Source organism: Erythrolamprus reginae, chromosome 12, assembly GCF_031021105.1.
Source record: "Erythrolamprus reginae isolate rEryReg1 chromosome 12, rEryReg1.hap1, whole genome shotgun sequence".
NCBI lineage: Eukaryota > Metazoa > Chordata > Lepidosauria > Squamata > Dipsadidae > Erythrolamprus > Erythrolamprus reginae.
In genome coordinates, this window is record NC_091961.1 from 6,189,192 (window position 1) to 6,203,295 (window position 14,104).

Below are 14,104 nucleotides of genomic sequence, written 5' to 3' on the forward strand. Positions count from 1 at the left end.
ATATATATATGAGGGTATGGCTGGTTGATGAGACCAGAACAATATTATATATATATCTATCTATCTATCTATCTATCTATCTATCTATCTATCTATCTATCTATCTATCTATCTATCTATATATATCTATATATCTATATCTATATCTATCTATCTATCTATCTATCTATCTATCTATCTATCTATCTATCTATCTATATATATATATATATATATATATATATATCTATCTCAGTCTTCGCCTGAGAAAAAGGACAGAAACACCAGCCTGAAGATGATGAGTGAGACCAAGCTGAAGGGATCAGATCTGGTGGCCTAGAGGTTAATTCTCTGCCTTACAAGGCAGAAGCTGCCGGATCAAATCCCAGCAAGGGTATGGCTAGCTGATGAGGCCAGAACAAGGCCGAAATAGTGCTATCCTAGTCTCCCTTAATTTAAAAAAAAATTCAGCAAAAACATGTGATATGGGCCGAGAGGCAAATAAGGAGCTGTAATGTTCCTTCAATACACCAGGGTGATTCGACACAAAAGTATGTAACCCTTCCCTGGTGAAGAGCTGAAGGGACTGGATACAGTAGCCTAGAGGATAATTCTCTGCCTTACAAGGCAAAGGTTGCAGGTTCAAGTCCCAATGGGTATGGCTAGCTGATGAGGCCAAAATAAGGCTGAAATAGATCTATCCTAGTCTCCCTTAATTTTCAAATTCAGCAAAAAAACACATGTCACACACACACACACACACACACACACACACATATGATGAGGCCAGAACAATATTATATGTATATAATATTATATAATATTATAATATGTGTATACAATGATACCTTGTCTTACAAACTTAATTGGTTCCAGGACGAGGTTCGTAAGGTGAAAAGTTTGTAAGACGAAACAGTGTTTCCCATAGGAATCAATGGAAAAGCGATTAATATGTGCAAGCCCAAAACTCCCCCCTTTTGCCAGCCGAAGCGCCCGTTTTTATGCTGCTGGGATTCCCCTGAGGCTCCCCTCCATGGGAAACCCCACCTCCGGACTTCCGCGTTTTTGCAATGCTGCAGGGGAATCCCAGCATCGCAAAAACAGGCGCTTTGCTGGCAACGGAAATCCAGAGGTGGGGTTTCCCAGCAACGTGAGAAAATATTATTTTACTGAAAGAGTAGTAGATGCTTGGAACAAACTCCCAGCAGACATGGTTGGTAAATCCACAGTAACTGAATTTAAACATGCCTGGGATAAACATAGATCCATCCTAAGATAAAATACAAGAAATAGTATGAGGGCAGACTAGATGGACCATGGGGTCTTTTTCTGCCATCAACCTTCTATGTTTCTATGTTTCTATGACCATACACATTTCTTAAGAGGTCCCTAAGGGGGGAGTGCATAAGCGCACCAGTGTGCCTACCGTCCCTGTCCTATTGTACTTTTTTAATGTGTTTATGGCTATGTTCCGCTTCTTTATATCCATTTATCTCTGCCATTTTTTCATGTGTCCTGTTTCCTTGCACTTGTTGACAAATAAATAAAGTAAAAGTAAACAAATAAAATATCCCAGGACCACTCTTTTCTCTGCCAACAGCTGTGACGACCTTGGATTAAAAGGCAAACTTTTGCAAAACTTTCCTCATCTATAAGGAATAAATGGGCCATGATTTCAATCTCTACCCCAATCTGGGTTGCTGTCAGTTTCATTGAGGGACCCAAGCTGGGGTCTCTTAGCTCTTGCATGAAAGCCGGTGTGAAGACTTCGTGTTAGTAGTTGCTTCATAAGGCACCCCCTCCTCTGAATAACTACAGTGTTCCCTCGCTTTTCGCGGGGGATGCGTTCTGATATCGCCCGCGAAAGTCGAATTTCCGCGAAGTAGAGATGCGGAAGTAAATACACTATTTTTGGCTATGAACAGTATCAAAAACCTTCCCTTAACACTTTAAACCCCTAAATTGCAATTTTCCATTACCTTAGCAACCATTTAGATTATTACTCACCGTGTTTATTTATTAAAGTTTATTAAAAAAATATTTATTAAGAGCAGACGAAAGTTTGGCGATGACATATGACGTCATCGGGTGGGGAAAAAACGTGGTATAGGGAAAAAGCCCGCAAAGTATTTTTTAATTAATATTTTTGAAAAACCGTGGTATAGACTTTTCGCGAAGTTCGAACCCGCGAAAATCGAGGGAACACTGTACTTGGTAATTCCATCCCCTGTCCTATTGTCTCTCCTATATCCCCCATATCTTCTCTTCTATTCTTTCTTTGATATATTTTATTGTGTATTGGACTAACTAACTAACTAACTAACTAAATAACTAACTAATTAGCTAACAAACAAACAAACAAATAAATAAATAGCCTATTTCCCGAAAGCAATAATGAATTAACCCTAACATCTCAGAGTCCATTGTCTATAAAATATGTCCCATAATAGGAAGCAATTAAAAAGAATAACATGCACACACACACTATCAGGAAAACCAAACAGATTAGAGCAGAAGTTCCAACAAATATTTAATTTCTATCTGTGGATATATAGTAATAAAAAAACAAGGTTGTGACTGGGTTCAAGTGGTGAAAGGAAGATTTATTTTTTTTCGTTTTCTTTTCTGAAGCAATCTATTCTATTATTCCTTTCTCACTCCTTTTTCCCCTACGATGGATGTCGGTGGACACAACCGGACCTGGGACATTCATTTTGTGGAACTGGAGTTGGGCTCCGAGGGGGCAGAGAAGGTAGCAAACATGGCTACCTCTTCACTGGAAGTCAAAGGTCAAACAAATCTGACAAGGCCCTAGATGGTTAACAAAGAACCAGACACCATAGTGAGTGAGCATTAACCAGCTCCTTTGTTCTCCCTTTGCAAACTATTTCCTTTAGTTTGCTCAGTGTAATCAAATTAAATTGCATTCTTAATGGCTCATTTGGTGGCATTTAGAGCAACTCCACAAATGACTAAGATCAGCAAGCCTAGGTTGGGAATCAAGGCTAATAAGGAAATTAATTGGGGAGGCTGATGAGAAAAAAAGAGGAGTTCTTGTATGGCCTCCGAAATTACCATAAATCTGACGTGCAAGATGAGACAAAGCCTTGTGTTGGGGTTGTTGAACCCAGTGGAGAGCTAGTAAGGGTGACGATTTAAAAAAAAATAAGCTCTTTGGAACAGCCTCTCTTTGGATACAGAAGCAACCCAGAGCCAAAATGCAGTTGTTTTTCCTGCCTCCTCCAGAAATGCTTACATGTTTATGGAGAACTTCTGCCTGTACATTGTAAGGCAAGGGGTGGCGAGCTTTGGCAATTTTTAAGACTTGTGGACTTCCAACTCTCAGAATTTCCCAGCTGTTGTGGTTAGCTCTGGCCCAGCTCCTGCCCCAAGGACTGTGGATGTGGGGGAGACATCCACATGTTGCAGGCCTGTTTTGCCCCCGGTGGAATCTGCTGATGAAGGCTCCTCTGACCAAGAAGACATGAGTGACAGGGAGGAGGAGAGTGTGGCAGACAGCTCAGAAGGAGATCAATTCTCTAGCTCCTCCTTGGATTCGGAACAAGAGTTAATGATACAGCCACGCATGCGGAGAGCGATGCATAGGCAGCAACAACTGAGAGATTATTATCAAAGAAAATGAGGCCACCTGTGGTTGGGTGGGGCTGTGGTCATTAGTGAGGCTGCTATAAATAGCAGCCTGTGGGTTTGGCCATTGTGGAGGATTATCTGATCGTTGTGTTTCGTGCCTGCCTTGCTGACTTTGATCTTTGTGTGCTGATTCCCCCCCGCTTTGAAACTAACCCAGAGCAAAGTGTGTCACTTTGTGAAAGAAGAAGGACTGTGAATCACAGCTGCAAGCTAAGTATCACAGAACTGATAAGGGACTTGTACAAATTACCAATTTGTTTGGAGATGAGAGCTCTTTGCTATACAAAAAGAGTGCTCTGTTTATTTGCATAATAAACATTGTTTTGAATTTTCAAACGTGTGTGTGTCTGAAATTGTATCTGTGCATTTTTGGGAGGATTCTACCAGAGAGCCCGACAGAACAGGCTCCATCCTGCATTTCAATTCCTTTTAATCCAAAGCAGGAACTATCCTGGCTGCATCATCAAGGCAAAGATCTCATTGTCCAGAGAGCTCTGAAGCTTCCGATGTCTCTTACATAAATAAGCATTTTCCTCTACATATACAAATACAAACAAATGTAGGCTTTTGATACCAGAACATTAATGGTGCCAAAAAGATATCAGTTGCAGAATTGATAGATTGTCACATTATTTCACAGCCATTTTGCAGGAAAATTAAAACTGTTAGCTATGTGCAATCCAATCCTGGATGGAGCTGTCCATGGTTTAGTTAGGAAATCAAATTGACCAGCAATGTTAGCTGTGTCCTGTCAGCCAGAGATAAAATCCTGGTTTGCTCTTTAGCTTGCTTAGCGTGATGTGCTGAATGAACCACAAACCAAGGCATCTGTCACTGGTCAACCAAGTCCACTTAAAAGATAAGCCAGATGTCACAAACTACCATACACTGCTTTGTGCAAATTGCTTAGTGATGCTACCCATCATCTTTTTTTTCAATACACAAAAACATAACATAACATACAAACACATAGTGTTAGGAATCTTGATTCCTTTCAAAGTTACCATTGAAGATGTAAATCCATACACATATATTATAAATATTTTATCTTTTTAAAATCTCCATGGTTACCATATACTCTTCTATCTATTCACATTTATTTTCTGTTCTTTTCAGGTTTTTATTTACATCTATATACAGATAATAATTGGTATGTGTACATACTATCTAATCTATTATTCTTGTTCTTTAACCATTCATAAAATCTATTCCATGTTGTGCAATAGTCAGATTCCTCCTTATTTTGTAGTTCCTAAGTCATTTTGTCCATCATGGCACAGTCAAAAAATTTTCTTATGATTTCGTCATCATTTGGTATGTTTCCATTTTGTTGCATAAACTATTCTAGCAGCTGTTACTATGTGCATTATTAAATAGTATATTTCTTTCACATAATTACCCATTATAATTCCTGATTTTAAAAAATTCTGGCTTCCAATCAATGCAATCTTTTATTATTTCTTCTATTATTTTTCTAATTTTAACACCCCCCCTTTTTTTTTTGCTTTTTCGCATGATAATAATATGTGTTTTATGCATTTTGACATTTTTTGGCATAGATTGCAAATTGCCCTAGTGATACTCCCCACCCTCTTCTGAAAGGACCCAGGGGAAACGCCTTCTCTGTGGTGGCTCCGACCCTCTGGAATCAGCTCCCTCCAGAGATCAGAACTGCCCCCACCCTCCTTGCCTTTCGTAAACTTCTTAAAACCCACCTCTGTTGTCAAGCGTGGGGGAACTGAGACATCTCTCCCTGCCTATGTAGTTTTTGTGCATGATATGACTGTATCTATGTTTTTTATATTGGGGTTCCTTGCTTTTTAGACTTTTTAAATGTACTATTGTTATTTTAGATTCTAATTATTAGATTTGTCACTATGTATTGTTTTTATCACTGTTGTGAGCTGCCCCGAGTCTACAGAGAGGGGCGGCATACAAATGTAATAAATAATAATAATAATAATAATAATAATAATAATAATAATAATAATAATAATTTCTTACCAACAACATCAAGGTTGTAGGTGTGGTTGATGGCTCCGTACTTATTCTCCACGATACAAGTGTAGTTGCCTTTATCTGATGGCACCACAGAGTCCATGATGATACTCCACGTTGCATGACGGACCTGTTGAAAGAGGATGAAAGGGCTCAGAGAAGCTACCTGTGGACTAAAGGTTGGGACTCAAGAACAAAAGAAGATACAGTAGTAGATGTGACCGCATTTTTGACATTTCATCTTAGAGCATGACGCAAGGTCTCTTCCAGATCCTCCACTGCTTGGTATACACGTAACATCATCAATTTGTGGTTATGTTTTCCCCTTTGACTCATAATTGCTGTCAGCTGCAGGGTGGACCACAGAGTCATCTACATCTGGAAACAAATTGTTCTCGAAGAGTGGGATGGAGTTGCTTTGCCAGCACAGGAACCAGACCTGAAAATACCTCTAGCTATTTTCCCTCCTACGAAGGGAGGTAAGTTAGCAACCACCAAGTGCATAGATGTACGTTTATTTGCAGAATCTCCAAATCTGGAATCTGAATGTGTGGACCCCCTCTCCTTTCCCTGTGACTGTTTATCCATCCATCCTATTCCACCTTGCAAGTTGCGCAACCTCACCAAGCAACTTAGAAAACTTAGCAAAGGCAATACAGTGGTACCTCTACCTAAGAACGCCTCTACTTACAAAATTTTCTAGATAAGAACCGGGTGTTCAAGATTTTTTTTGCCTCTTCTCAAGAACCATTTTCCACTTACAAACCCGAGGCTCTGAAATTGTAACTGGAAAAGGCAGGAAGAAGCCTCCGTGGGGCCTCTTTAGGAATTTCCTGAAAGGTAACAGGGCCGGAAAAAGGGGGAAGAAGCCTCCAGGGGCTTCTCTAGGAACCTCATGGGAGGAAACAGGGCCAGAAAAGGCAGGGAGAAACCTCTGTGGGGCCTCTCTAGTAATCTCCTGGGAGGAAACAGGGCCAGAAAAGAGGGAGAGAGGGAAGGAGGAAGGAAGAGAGGGAGGAAGGAAGGAAGGAAGGAAGGAAAAATAGGGAGAGAGAAAGGAAGAAGGAGAGGGGGAGGGAAGGAAGCAAAGAAGGAAGGAAGAGAAGGAGGGAGGAAGAAAGGAAGGAAAAAGAGGGAGAGAGGAAGGAACAAAGAATGAGAGGGAGGGAGGGAAGGAAGGAAGGAAGGAAGGAAGAGGGAGAGAGGGAAGGAGGAAGGGAGGGAGGAATGAAAGAAGGAAGGAAAAAAAGAGAGGGAAGGAAGGAAGAAAGGAGGGAGGGAGGGAATGAGGGAGGAATAGCTATGATCTTTTAAACAATTATTTCTATTGGTTCAATCACAATAAATAAACCTTTAGAACCCTGAGCTCTGCACCTATTATTTTTTTACTTTCAACCCAAAGCAGGACACAGTTTCCAGCCAATCCTTTTTTTCTCTTTACCAAGCTGCAGGTAACGTCCGTCAAGACTAATAAGTCTGCAAAGACCATCCAGGAGCCCCAAAGAGACAACAACCTTTTTTTCCGGAAAAAGAGGTTTTGTGGTGTTTGCGGAAGTGACCAAGAGCTCAGCTAATCCAACACAGAACGATGAAAGGAAAACAACAACAACCACCTAACCACCAGCCACTGTCGATTCATTAAAGCTGGTATTGATTCTATGGGTGAAACGTCTTCAATCAGCCATGAAGGTTTCTTTTTTAAAGCCAAACACAAAACAGGATGCCTCTTGTCTTGTCTGTCACCGTGGTTGCTACTCAAAGGAGCTTTATTATTAACCCAGGTCTGCATTTGCAGAGGGAGGCACAGAGAGGGTGTTCTGAGTCACTCCGGATGGAAATAAAATTGTGCAACAGAGAGGCACAAAAAAAAAAAAAGGATGAGACACCCGAAGGAAGTCGGAAACCTGTTGCCAAAGGCCAGAATAAACTCCTCGATGTCTCTTCTGTGTTCAGCCAAATGCCTTCGCTTGGCTTGAAAAGAGATCTTAGGGGTCAGTCAGGAGGTTCTGCCCAGCCAGCTCCTGGATAGACATATCCAGGACAGCAGTGATTGGTACAGTCCTCGATTAAGGATGTTGAGACTCTAGAAAGAGTGCAGAGAAGAGATAAGATGGAGTGGCTGTGGGTTTTGCCTCCCAAGGACAATTCCATCTGTCCATCCATTACCCTGCGGGGGGGAGTCATTGACCCCCTCAGAGAGGGTCCGCAACTTGGGCGTCCTCCTCGATCTACAGCTCACATTAGAGAACCATCTTTCAGCTGTGGCGAGAGGGGCGTTTGCCCAGGGTCGCCTGGTGCACCAGTTGCAGCCCTATTTGGACCGTGAGTCACTGCTCACAGTCACTCATGCCCTCATCACCTCGAGGCTCGACTACTGTAACGCTCTCTTCATGGGGCTACCTCTGAAAAGTGTTCAGAAACTTCAGGTCGTGCAGAATGCAGCTGCGAGAGCAATCATGGGCTTCCCCAAATATGCCCATGTTACACCAACACTCCGCAGTCTGCATTGGTTGCCGATCAGTTTCCGGTCACAATTCAAAGTGTTGGTTATGACCTATAAAGCCCTTCATGGCACCGGACCAGAATATCTCCAGGACTGCCTTCTGCCGCACGAATCCCAGCGACCAGTTAGGTCCCACAGAGTTGGCCTTCTTCGGGTCCTGTCGACTAAGCAATGTCGTTTGGCAGGACCCAGGGGAAGAGCCTTCTCTGTGGCGGCCCCGGCCCTTTGGAACCAACTCCCCCCAGATATCAGAGTTGCCCCCACCCTCCTTGCCTTTCGTAAGCTTCTTAAAACCCACCTCTGTCGTCAGGCTTGGGGGGAATTGAGACTTTCCCTCCCCCTAGGCTTATAAAATTTATGTATGGTATGTCAGTACAGTATGTATGATTGGTTTCTAAATTGGGGTTTTAAATTAACTTAAATATTAGATTTGTTTACATTGTATTATTATTGCTGTGAGCCGCCCCGAGTCTGCGGAGAGGGGCGGCATACAAATCTGATTAATAAATAAATAAATAAGAATGGTTGCAGGAACTGGGCATGGCTAGTTTGTTGAAAAGAAGGACCAGGGGAGATATGACAACAGTCTTCCAATGTCTTCCAATACCTCTTGAAGGAAAGGTCTTTCAACTTGGGTGATATGACAGTTTGGTTTATATCTGGAGCTTATTTCTTACATTTTAGGAGGGGATGTTTTATGATGCATCTCAGGAACGTGGCCACGTAGCTATGTTGGATTGGAGAAGTAATATGGGTCATGCTATGCCAACTCATCTAAGTTTGGAACTTGGCAATTCTAGCAAATATCTATGAAAGGGAAGCAGGTTCTGGAGGAGTTCTGTTGGGCTGAAGCTCATGGGCCATGGTTCATGTCTATGATCACGAATAGAATCAAAGGCAACCATCAAATACACGTTGTTGAGGACTCTGAAATGGCCACGGGCCTGTTTTTATTTGGGGCTCTCCTCATCCAATGTTAAAGATTGCTTTAACTATAATATTTAACTATAAGTGCAGAGAAGAGCGACATAGATTGGACTGGAGGCTAAAACATACAAAGAACGGTTGCAGGAACTGAGCATGGCTAGTTCAATGAAAAGAAGGTTCCCCAACCCAACAAGACTGACATGGACTTCAGCGGAGAATCAGAACTGCAGAAAAAACAATTGCTGCCAACCTGCCTTCCATTGAGGACTTATATACTGCATGAGTCAAAAAGAGGGCTATGGAAATATTTACTGACCTCTCGCATCCTGGACACAAATGGTTTCAACTCCTACCTTCAAAACGTCGCTACAAAGCACTGCACACCAAGACAACTAGACACAAGAACAGTTTTTCCCTGAACGCCATCTCTCTACTAAACAAATGTAATTCCCTCAACACTGTCAGACTTTTTACTAAATCTGCACTTCTATTTCTACTAGTTTTTCTCATCATTCCTATCACCCATTTCCTCCCACTTAGGACTGTATGGCTGTAACTTGTTGCTTGTATCCTAAGATTTTTTATTAATATTGTTTCTTCATTGCTTATTTGACCCCTATGACAATCATTAAGTGTTGTACCACGTGATTCTTGACAAATGTATCTTTTTCTTTTATGTACACTGAGAGCATATGCACCAAGACAAATTCCTTGTGTGTCCAATCACACTTGGCCAATAAAGAATTCTATTCTATTCTATTCCATGCAAATGTATATTTTCTTTATGTACACTGAGAGCATATGCACCAAGACAAATTCCTTGTGTGTCCAATCACACTAGGCCAATAAAGAATTCTATTCTATTCTATTCCATTCCATTCTATTCTGTAAACTCAATTAAAAAATATTATTTTAAATTCAAAAAAACAAAAAAGCAAGCCAAACACAACAGGCCTTTATTATTGTACCTTGTATCCACCAATGCGGTGATCGGGTCTGAACTCCCTGCCATTCTTCAGCCAACGCAACGAAGGGGTCGGTGTTCCACTAGAGGGACATTTAAACTTCACGGTTTTGGCAGCAGGAACTGCGTGGAGTTTCTTCTCCATTTTATCCGGGTAGGTCCAGTAAGGTGGGATGGCTTCTGTAGAAGAAGCAACAAATAGGTTGCAGGCTGGCTAGCATTCCATGCAAGAAAATTGAAGGGTCAAGAATTGTTGGTGTTCAAGTCCAAGTGATTATCAATCAACACTATTTTAGAGCTATCCTGGCAGCGCCTGTTAGCAGGCATCCACTCCCTTGCTGCCTGCCACGTCCCTCACTTTGTCATGTCATAGAAACATTTATTTATTTATTTATTTATTTATTTATTTATTTATTTATTTATTTATTTATTTACTTACTTACTTACTTACTTACTTACTTACTTACTTACTTACTTACTTACTTATTAGATTTGTATGCCGCCCCACTCTGAAAACATAGAAGATTGACAGCAGAAAAAGACCTCATGGTGCATCTAGTCTGCCCTTATACTATTTTCCTGTATTTTATCTTAGGTTGGATATATGTTTATCCCAGGCATGTTTAAATTCAGTTACTGTGGATTTACCAACCACGTCTGCTGGAAGTTTGTTCCAAGGATCTACTACTCTTTCAGTGAAATAATATTTTCTCACATTTTCTTCTGATCTTTCCCCCAACTAACCTCAGATTGTGCCCCCTTGTTCTTGGGTTCACTTTCCTATTAAAAACACTTCCCTCATTTAAATACCCTTTAACATATTTAAATGTTTCGATCATGTCCCCCTTTTCCCTTCTGTCCTCCAGACTATACAGATTGAGTTCATGAAGTCTTTCCTGATAAGTTTTATGCTTAAGACCTTCCACCATTCTTTGGACCCGTTCAATTTGATCAATATCTTTTTGTAGGTGAGGTCTCCAGAACTGAGCACAGTACTCCAAATGTGGTCTCACCAGCGCTCTATACAACGGGATCACAATCTCCCTCTTCCTGCTTGTTATACCTCTAGCTATGCAGCCAAGCATCCTACTCGCTTTCCCTACCGCCTGACCGACTGTCAGAAATCACGACCCCTAAATCCTTCTCTTCTGAAGTTTTTGCTAACACAGAACTGCCAGTGTCGCATCCCCAGCCACCCCATTAAAGTGAATGAGACTGTCGGTGAGTCAACAATGGGTCAGAGGAGGTGACGGTTTCTCTTTAAAAATCACGATTTAAAACCTGATTGAAACCAATCAGTTTTGTGATTGTGATTAAAATCAAATCCACCCTGTCCATGAGTTAGATGCCTCTAGTTTAAGTCCCTGCAAAAAGGAGGGGGGGGGGAAATGTTTTATGCAAGGTTTGGTTTGTTTGGGAAAAGATCCCCAACTGTTTGGCAAGATGTCATGGTTAGTTTTTTTCAACAAGGTAAAGGCAAAAGAGGTTAAGATTAAGGTTTATTAGATTTGTATGCCGCCCCTCTCCGAAGACTCGGGGTGGAGATGCCCATCATACGTACGGTTCGGTTTGGAGTTGTCTGCTTCCTTTTCTTCGGAGGAAGAATCCTCATCGTCATCGTCATCTTCTGCGGAGGGGAGAGCATCTAAGGAGGAGAGAAATGGCAAAATGTATGTTATGTACAGTCTGAGTTCTGAATGTGTACGATTGATTTTTTTTTAATATTGGGGATTTCAGGTTAGTTGTTTAGTTTAATTAATTGGAATTTGCCATTGCATTTTATTGTTTTTATTATATGTTGCAAGCTGCCCCAAGAGCCGGGGTGGCGCAGTAGGTAGAGTGCTGCACCGCAGGCCACTGAAGCTGACTGTAGATCTGTAGGTCAGCGGTTCAAATCTCATCACTGGCTCCAGGTTGACTCAGCCTTCTATCCTTCCGAGGTGGGTCAAATGAGGACCCAAATTGCGGGGGCAATAGGCTGGCTCTGTTAAAAAAGTGCTATTGCTAACATGTTGTAAGCCGCCCTGAGTCTAAGGAGAAGGGCGGTGTAAAAATTGAATAAATACAGGGTGCGTTCCAAAAGTAATGCAATTATTTTTTTAAAAGTAATTTATTGAACAGATTTGCACAAACACTTAAAATTCTTCAAAGTACTGTCCTTGGGCCTCTCCACATTTTTTCCAGTGACTCTGCCATGACCGGTACGTGCCCTGGAAGGCATCTTTGGGGACCTCTCGCAAAGTGTTTGTCACGGCTGATTGGATCTCTTCTATGGATGAAAAATGTGCCTTGTCACAACGCACTACAATTGCGCGAGTTCCTGGCCAAACACCAGGTGCCAACGCTGCCCTACCCCCTGTATAGTCCTGACGTCGCCCCAGCAGACTTCTTTTTGTTCCCAGCCCTGAAAGGAACCCGTTTTTGTCTATAGAAGAGATCCAATCAGCTGTGACAAAGACCTTGTGAGAGGTTCCCGAAGACGCCTTCCAGGGCACGTACTGGTCATGGCAGAGTTGCTGGAAAAAATGTGTAGAGGCCCAAGGACAGTACTTTGAAGAATTTTAATATAGCAAACTTGCTCAGTCCGTGCTGAACTTCTGGGATGTTATTATTGTTATGCAAACTTTCTTCATATTCAGCGAGGCGAGGAAGAATTCTTGTCCTCAAATGTTGGACCCTGGAGATATCATGTGTTTCAGATGTCACTATTGCTCTCCCTAGATTTTCTCCTGAAAGAGGCAGAGCTGGTGATTAGGTATCAGGTTGGCTGGACAAAATGTGTGGATGTTTTGTCGTTAAGTCGGCTATTTGGAAAGCCTGTAAGGAATATCGTGCCTGTCACTAAGTATGGATCAGTTCTTCTATCAACAACTCATCACCAGATAGGACTGTACAAGGACCAAAGCATTTCAGAGTGCAGAGGGAACTACAAACACACAATGAAAAGCTTTGGAAAAGAATAGCTAAAACCTCAGGAGGCCTCCTACATCCTTCTTCTTATCTGGATGATCAGAGGCAGCAGACTCCCTGGAAAAGCCTTTTGTCCGTTCATAAAATGGTCGACTTGATAGAATCTCGGAATCACAACCAGAGTGGGTCCAGAAGTAGGTCTTCCTAGTTGTCCATTAAGATAGAGGTGGATCATGAAGTTTTGGCATTCAGGCCAATTTAGCAGATTAAGAACTATCGATGGGAGACCTCAGAAGAGCTTACAAGGGGCTAAAGCTGACATTTTCAGCTACTGGAAATTTCAGCCATTTAGATTTTAATTTTTTTTAAGAATCTTGTCTTTTGAGTGAAAGTCCAGTTTTTTTTCCATCCACCCATCCATCCATCCATCCATCCATCCATCCATCCATCCATCCACCCATCCATCCTTTTCCATATTACAAGAGAATGCCATTGAACAGATGAAGTTCTGCTAAGCTGAAAATGGCCATTGTATTTTCTGTCGTTCTGTCCCCATCCATCCACATCGTTTCTAACCAAAAATGAATGGGTCAGTTTTTATAGGACTTTAAAACTGGGAAAATTAAACCAAATGCATCCTCAAAAATTTATTATTATTATTATTATTGTTTTGCTCTATCTACGGGTAGCCAAATGAAGTTCAGCGGGCCCCATGAAATGAAGGAAGTCCACCAAAATTGTCCATGGAATGGCCTCTTACCTTCGTCAAATTGGCATACAATTCCCAAGATAAATTTAACCGCCTGGCCAATTGAAATTAAAAAGAACAGTTCAGAAACAAAAAGTGACGTGAGAGCTTGCTCCAAATAAAGCAGAAGAGAATTTATTTTCTCCAACAATTTTAAAAAAATGAGAGAGAGCATCACCTTATCACTTGAACCCTGATCCATTTTCACCCTAGGACTGAGCATATGAGGAACGGCTGAAGGCATGAATGTTTTTAAACATGATGTGGACAATGCTTTTTTAAAAAAGCCAAACAGCTGGGGAGAAATTTCTAATGTTGTCCCCTTGTGCGTAGACCTGGGATGTCAAACTTGATTTCAATTGAGGGCTGTATCAAGGTTGTGTTCGACCTCGTGGGCTGGGGTGGGCGTGGCCAGATTGCCATC

The 14,104-nt window shown here is 41.6% G+C and overlaps 1 protein-coding gene across 7 annotated transcripts in view; it reads right to left on the reverse strand.

Annotated features, from left to right (window-relative positions):
- The window catches only part of FGFR1 (fibroblast growth factor receptor 1), a 161,070-nt gene that overhangs the window by 39,115 nt on the left and 107,851 nt on the right, over positions 1–14,104 (reverse strand). For all 7 annotated transcript variants that reach the window (XM_070765367.1, XM_070765370.1, XM_070765369.1 and 4 more), the window contains 3 exons: positions 11,584–11,667; positions 10,027–10,202; positions 5,635–5,758 (listed from right to left, as the gene is read on the reverse strand). In XM_070765367.1, coding sequence (XP_070621468.1) covers positions 5,635–5,758; positions 10,027–10,202; positions 11,584–11,667 — 384 coding nt within the window. The remainder of the gene's footprint in view (positions 1–5,634; positions 5,759–10,026; positions 10,203–11,583; positions 11,668–14,104) is intronic.